We start from the raw sequence: 7,872 nt of genomic DNA, 5'->3' as shown, positions 1-7,872 counted from the left end.
TAGAGTTCCACTTGTCCGATTCATAGAAAAAATCTTGTATCTATCACAAAAATCTTTAACATATGTTTGATTATTTATCCACAAACTAAGCTTTTTAGGTTGAAATATTATATTATTCTAGAAAACTTCAGAACAATCCAAAACAAGTAATACCAAGGGAGCAAATCGTTGGAATTTCCTCACAAGAAAATTCTCTAGCTCATTTGAGAAAATAGGTAGTATTACTTGAAGAACCCCATTCAATAATTGAATTTATGAGCAATTCGGTTGATTTCTACCTTCATTCAAATTCTAGTCAATCTTGTCTTTTTGTTCCAATGGAATTTAATTTGGATTAACCAGAAAAATATGTCTTATACACTATACTTAACAGACTAAAAACCCAAAAATATACGTATGAACTGAAAAAAAACAAAACAAATTCCATGTAGTGAAGATTACACAAAAACTGGTAAACAACAATTATCTGAAAACAAAACTATATAAAAGAATCAGAGACTCTTGTTGAATTTTGCCCAAAAAAAAAAGACTCTTGTTGAAAATAAAATACATGACAACCGGGATTTTTTTTTTCTACAAGTGGAATTTTTATTTATTTTATTTTTAGTTTTATATGTTTTTATTAACCAGATATTAATTTTTATATACATACACACACACACTATATATGAATGTATGTATGCGGAGATATATAAGGAGACAGAGCAATAGATCTGAAAGACTTGTCATCATCTTAATAAACCCGGCGGGAAACGTAAAAAAGCCTTTTAGCTTCTCCCTCCAAAGGATCTGTTTTTTTCCCTTTTTCTCTGATTCTTCTTCCTAAACCCTAATTTCTCCAATCCACGAAATTCCCTAGCAATTTTTTTGGGGGTTTAGTGAAAGAAGGATAGAGAGAGTGAGCAAAGGTGTCTCCTTTACGAAGCCCTGTGCTTTCTCCCTCCGAATAATCTCCATGGCGTGTTTTTCTAACGAAACCCAGATCGAAATTGATGTCCACGATCTAGTGGAAGCTCCGATTCGCTACGATTCTATTGAGAGTATCTACTCTATTCCTTCATCGGCATTGTGCTGTGTTAATGCCGTTGGTTCTCACAGTCTGATGTCTAAGAAGGTTAAGGCCCAGAAGCTTCCGATGATTGAGCAATTCGAGATTGAAGGTAGCGGTGTTAGTGCTAGTGACGATTGTTGTCGTTCGGATGATTATAAGTTGCGGATTCAGCGTCCTGAGATTGTTCGCGTCTACTATCGTCGCCGTAAGAGGCCGCTACGGGAGTGTTTACTAGATCAGGCGGTGGCTGTGAAGACTGAAAGTGTGGAGCTTGATGAAATTGATTGTTTTGAGGAGAAGAAGAGAAGGAAGATTGGTAATTGTGAGTTGGTGAAATCGGGTATGGAGTCGATTGGTTTAAGAAGGTGTAAGGAAAACAATGCGTTTAGTGGGAATAAGCAAAATGGGTCATCCCGAAGGAAGGGGTCTTCTAGCAAGAATCAGGACAAGGCGACTCTGGCTTCTCGTTCAGCTAAGAAATGGGTCAGGTTAGGGTCTACCTATCATCTCTTTAACTGTTGAAATTCATGGACTTTGAAACTGTTGCGCTGTTGTTTTGCACTGATGATTTTCTTAGTTCAGACTTTGAAGACCTTTTATTGTTAGTGGGCAGACTCCTTATGATGGAGTTTTGATGTGGCAGGTTGAGTTATGATGGTGTGGATCCTACAAGTTTCATAGGGCTGCAATGCAAGGCGAGTGTTTTAACTAGACAATTGTCCACTTTAAGCTATTGCATTTTCCACTTTTTTTGTGAATGGGACATCTTAACAATTGGTTGTCGTTTAATCCCTAGGTTTTTTGGCCGCTGGACGCTCTTTGGTATGAAGGTTCCATTGTTGGATATAGTGCAGAGAGAAAGCGTTACACTGTAAGTAATTCTCTACTCTACTTGAGTTATGAGTTGGGTAGTTCTTTGAGCTATGATATATGTAAAAGCTTGTTCCTCTAACCATGATTAAATTCTTCCTTAGGTCAAATATAGGGATGGATGTGATGAGGATATAGTTTTTGATCGTGAAATGATCAAATTTTTGGTTTCTCGTGAAGAGATGGAGCTATTACATCTGAAGTTTTGTACTAGTAATGTGACTGTCGATGGCCGTGATTACGATGAGATGGTTGTATTGGCAGCTACTTTGGACGAATGCCAAGATTTTGAGCCTGGAGACATTGTATGGGCGAAACTAGCTGGTTTGTCTTAAACTGATTTCCACCTTTTATTCATATATTAAAAAAAATACCTCCTTATGCTATCAGCAAGTTGATGCTGTTGGAAGCATGTAGACAAAGAAAACTACCTACTGACTTCCATAGAACTGCATTTGCTTTCCTATTCGGACAGGTCATGCTATGTGGCCAGCAGTTATTGTAGACGAATCCATTATCGGAGAGCGGAAAGGTCTAAACAACAAGGTATCTGGAGGAGGATCACTCTTGGTCCAATTTTTTGGAACTCATGATTTTGCTAGGTTAGTCAGCGTTTCCTATATACTTAAAAAATCTCGTTTTTCTACTGAGATGTTGAGATCAATGTTACACATTATCAAGCTGAAGTTAACATCCTTTGGTTTTATAGAATAAAAGTAAAGCAAGCAATCTCATTTATCAAAGGGCTTCTTTCGCCATCTCACCTGAAGTGCAAACAACCTCGGTTTGAAGAGGGCATGCAGGAAGCAAAAATGCAAGTCCCTCTCGCTTTTCTTTGGCATTCTGCTTTCTTGACTTTCCAGTACATGTTGCATTAACAATTAGACCAATCATTTCTTCATGATGTTTCATTTTGAAACCTGGACATGTTACCTGTCCTGAAATTTCTGTTATTTTGCCTCACTCAGGTATCTGAAGGCACACAGGCTTCCAGAAAGAATGAGTCAACTTCAAAAGGGAGCTGATTCTGTTGATTCCGATATGGCTAATAGTACAGAAGAGGGAAACTCGGGTGGTGATCTTCTTAATGATGGAGAAGTGTGGTTGAGACCAACAGAACATGTAGACTTCCGGCATATAATAGGGGATCTGCTAATAATAAATCTTGGTAAGCCATGAAACTTATATATAAGTATGGTGTATAATCTTTCATTCTATGGTTCATTATTTATAGTTGGTTATAGGAAAACTCCAATGATAATATATAGGCGTATGACTTGTCTTACAGGAAAGGTTGTGACAGACTCTCAGTTTTTCAAGGATGAGAATCATATTTGGCCTGAAGGGTATACGGCGATGAGAAAGTTCACATCACTCACAGGTTATTTGTTAATCAGTTTTTGGCTTTTACTTATAAATCAGGTATTTTTCCATATTTGGTTAATTGTGATTAGTTCTCAATGTGATGTGGGTTGTTGCTTTTGGTTTTAAGCAGATCATAGTGCATCTGCCTTGTACAAGATGGAAGTGCTCAGAGATGCCGAGACAAAGACTCATCCGCTGTTTATAGTGACTGCAGATAGTGGAGAGCAGGTGAGTTAAACATATCTATTAGTATCTGTTTTATTGAACTTTCAGGTCAAGAATCTATCTCTGGCTAACATCGGTAACTAATTTTTTGGCAGTTCAAAGGGCCTACTCCATCGGCCTGCTGGAACAAAATATATAATAGGATAAAAAAGGTCCAGAATTCTGACAGTCCTAATATTTTGGGTGAAGAACTAAATGGATCTGGTACAGACATGTTTGGTCTCTCCAACCCAGAAGTCATTAAACTTGTACAGGTACCTTGTCATTGCATGTAAAATTATTTGTGGTGGTGTGCATGTGTTTTCATGATAATCTGCTTGCACATGCATTTTGGTCTCATAAAAATCATATAATTGTCTGGACACTGAATATTTTGTGGTACCCTTGCTTTTGCTTTATCTCTAAAACGTGTAAGCGGGTCTCATTTATGTTTAATATGAATGTTTGATGCACAAACCAAGTTTTCCTGTAAGACATTTAAGCTTGTGCACTAAATATTTCTATGCAGCTCTTTGCTAATTGGTTTATGGGTAGCCTAATTCGCTATTTCCGGTCTAAAGGCATATTAGAATCACATCTTCATCAATGAGACAACACTAACTTCACCTACGAAATAATCATTTCTGCCTAGTGACTATGGCTTCTTTTCTTTAATTGTTACGGTTTCTTTCTCTTCTGTAAGAAAACTGTATGAATTAAATTAACAGTTATTAATCGAAGCCAGCTTAACAAGTATTTACAGTGAGTTTCTAAGGATAAAATATGTGCATTTGGTCTATTGATTGAAAGAAAATTTGTGTTTAAGTGAAACTAAAGAGTAGAATTCTGTTCTGGAGTCTTTATAGCGAAACTCGTTTTGTAGGACATATTACCTTATATTATTTCATTAGGCAGATACCTATCAAGATGGTTGCTAGAATTTGCAAACTTTTATAATTAATTCCCTATGTACTGCTTGCCGGCGCCCTGTTTTATACAATTGCATTATTGTTTAGCTTCTAGTGTCTACACTTAATATGTGTCTCACCCTAATATACCATTACGTAGCAGGATTTATCAAAATCCAGACCATCGTCCCATGTTTCCATGTGCAAAAATAGTTTGGGAAGGCATCAAAATCAGCCTACTGGTTACCGACCTGTCCGTGTTGACTGGAAAGATCTCGATAAGTGCAATGTCTGCCACATGGATGAGGTAAAGGTTTTTTTTTTGTTTCACATGAGATTTCAAACGTTTCTCTTTAGTTAGTTCTGATTTATATATTTTTTGTCTGCAGGAGTATGAGAACAATTTGTTCCTGCAATGTGATAAATGTAGAATGATGGTATAGCTCATGCTCTGGGCTTTTTTAGCTATCATATACCTCTTAGATGTATATCTTTAGTGCCTTGTGCTCTTTCTTTCTCTTGGGTATGACTCAATTTGAATTCCTGGTCCACTACTAGGTCCATGCTAAATGCTATGGAGAGCTAGAACCCTGTGATGGTGCTTTGTGGTTATGCAACTTATGTCGTCCTGGTGCTCCTGATATGCCTCCACGGTGTTGTCTTTGTCCTGTAGTAGGTAATTTTACCGTACCATTTGGTGTATGGAGTCTATATGTGCTTTCATTAGTGAATAATTGAAACTTCTTTTAGGGGGTGCTATGAAGCCGACAACTGATGGTCGCTGGGCTCATCTGGCTTGTGCTATATGGATCCCAGGTTCAATCTTAACGATTTGTTGTTCTGTATAAGTCTGCTTTCCTACTAATAGGAGGCCGTATTACACTATTACTTTCCTATTTACAAATTAACACTTGTTATTTTATTCAGAAACATGTTTATCTGATGTCAAGAAGATGGAACCTATTGATGGGGTGAATAAAGTCAGCAAGGTACGTACTTATTTTCTTGTTCGGATTCCTTTACCTTGGTACTGTGGCCTTTTCAAAACTCTTATCCCTCTTCCTCTTTTTCTCTACTCTTAAAACTAGGATCGTTGGAAATTAATGTGCACCATCTGCGGGGTATCTTATGGAGCTTGTATCCAAGTAAGATTTCGTTCTATGTTAAGAGAAAACTGAATCATTCTTATGCATTGTTCAAGAGCTGATATATATAATTTTAAAATGACTACATTTCAGTGTTCAAACAATTCTTGTCGCGTGGCATATCATCCACTCTGCGCGCGAGCTGCTGGTCTCTGTGTTGAGGTACCTTAGGGAATAAAAAAAATTTCTTTCCCACTTACACACATGTACTCTAACACAGCAAGTCCACAAAAGAGATGTTTCTAACTGATTATTGCTTTCCTGACTCTCCATGTAGCTTGAGAATGACATGTCAGTGGAGGGTGAAGAAGCAGATCAGTGTATCCGCATGCTTTCATTCTGCAAGCGACATCGACAAACATCAACTGCCTGCCTAGGATCAGAAGACAGGATCAAATCCGCTACTCATAAAACTTCTGAGTATCTCCCACCACCTAATCCATCTGGCTGTGCTCGGACAGGTATGCAGCTACTGCGTTTATCTGTGGATGCTAAGATTAAAATTTAGATTCACACCACACTTTTGGGACAGGATTATTTCATCATTATTCTTTTACCTTGCATACGGCCATGTGTGTTTTGTTCTCTTTCATATTCTTACATATCCTCTTAAGATATCAGTTTCTTACTTTATATACAAGCATTTTTTAGATTTGATACAAAGGTCAAATTTCAGGCTTTTGTGTTTCCATTCTTTTCTACTTTTATTCGTGTTTGCATCCTATGGGTCAGTATAGATGATAATTTCCGTCTATTGTTGCAGAGCCTTATAATTGTTTTGGCAGAAGAGGGCGAAAGGAACCTGAAGCTCTTGCTGCTGCTTCTTCAAAGCGGTTATTTGTTGAGAATCAGCCATATGTTATTGGTGGTTACTCTAGACTTGAGTTTTCAACGTACAAAAGCATTCACGGATCCAAGGTGTCACAGATGAATACTCCAAGCAACATTCTTTCTATGGCTGAGAAATATAGATACATGAGGGAAACATACAGGAAGAGATTAGCATTTGGTAAGCATTCGTTATTCTTTAACTTTCAGTAAATCTTAAAAGATATTACAGGTCTTTTCAACTTCTGCTAAGATAAAAAATATAGTAGGATTTCTGTAGGATAAAAATAATTTGTAGGATTCCTTTCAGAATGATCTAGTCACATCCTAAGCTTCTTTCAGAAAAATCTTATAAAAGTTGGTTCTTTTTTTGTTTCAGGGAAATCAGGAATTCATGGTTTTGGCATTTTTGCAAAGCTTCCTCACAGGGCGGGAGATATGGTGAGCATACTCAACTTGAACTGGACATTTCATCTTTAGAAAGTGTCACTCATGGAAATATTGTATGATTCTTGTGCAGATGATTGAATATACCGGAGAACTTGTTAGACCGTCAATAGCTGACAAAAGAGAACAACTCATCTACAATTCAATGGTGGTACGTATTTCTGACTTAACTTACTTTCTACATTTTGATGTTATGGAGAAGATTCTATAAACAATAATGGAACAAATAGTCAGGGGATTAATCTGTACCTATTCATCATCTAAAACAGTAACTTTTTGTATTTTTCTTTTATCTTTTACTTTCTCTGTAGTATAAATCTTGGATGCGACGAATTCAATATCTGAGAAAAAACAAAATTTTCTTATGTGATAGGGTGCAGGGACTTACATGTTTAGAATCGATGATGAGCGAGTCATAGATGCTACAAGGACAGGAAGCATTGCTCACCTGATTAATCATTCATGTGTGGTATGAATATATCTGTTAATCTAATTCAATTTAGTTAGCATCTGCAAAAACTGAGCATTTTTGTCTAACTTTAATGCAGCCCAATTGCTATTCTCGAGTCATCACTGTTAATGGAGATGAGCACATTATCATATTCGCAAAGAGGCATATCCCTAAATGGGAAGAGCTGACCTATGACTATAGGTTTCACTTTGATGCCCTTTGAATCATCTGAGATATTCTATGATCATTTTCTGCCTCTGATCTTGTAATGTTTACAGGTTCTTTTCAATCGGGGAGCGCCTTTCATGTTCGTGTGGCTTCCCAGGGTGTCGAGGTGTTGTTAATGATACAGAAGCTGAAGAACAACATGCAAAAATATGTGTTCCTCGTTGTGATCTAATAGACTGGACCGCAGAATAAGCGACTAAAACTGTAGTTAGTAACAATCATCCCTTTATAATGTTGTAGCTCCTTATAATGAGAGAGCATCTGTTGTTTAGTTTTGCCACAATCCATTTTTTTGTACAGATACTAATTAGTGAGTAGTAAACTACACGGATCACAGAGTGGTAAAGCAACAGTACAATTCTCTTTTTCTTTCCT

The 7,872-nt window shown here is 37.1% G+C and overlaps 1 protein-coding gene across 1 annotated transcript; it reads left to right on the top strand.

Moving 5' to 3' along the window:
• Positions 1–705: 705 nt before the first annotated feature.
• Positions 706–7,865, top strand: ATX1 (homologue of trithorax). Its single transcript, NM_179839.3, has 24 exons — positions 706–1,539; positions 1,695–1,746; positions 1,848–1,922; positions 2,026–2,245; positions 2,397–2,523; positions 2,631–2,735; positions 2,890–3,089; positions 3,210–3,302; positions 3,417–3,514; positions 3,607–3,765; positions 4,562–4,705; positions 4,788–4,835; positions 4,957–5,074; positions 5,149–5,214; positions 5,326–5,387; positions 5,487–5,543; positions 5,637–5,705; positions 5,821–6,004; positions 6,307–6,552; positions 6,751–6,812; positions 6,892–6,969; positions 7,192–7,287; positions 7,367–7,470; positions 7,548–7,865. The coding sequence occupies exons 1-24, from the start codon at positions 956–958 to the stop codon at positions 7,687–7,689; spliced, it is 3,189 nt and encodes a 1,062-aa protein (NP_850170.1). The 5' UTR covers positions 706–955; the 3' UTR covers positions 7,690–7,865.
• The last annotated feature ends 7 nt before the right edge of the window (positions 7,866–7,872 follow it).

Source organism: Arabidopsis thaliana, chromosome 2 (assembly GCF_000001735.4).
Source record: "Arabidopsis thaliana chromosome 2, partial sequence".
Classification (NCBI taxonomy): domain Eukaryota; kingdom Viridiplantae; phylum Streptophyta; class Magnoliopsida; order Brassicales; family Brassicaceae; genus Arabidopsis; species Arabidopsis thaliana.
The sequence above is the reverse complement of the archived record's forward strand: the minus strand, read 5'-3'. Positions and strand labels throughout refer to the sequence as shown.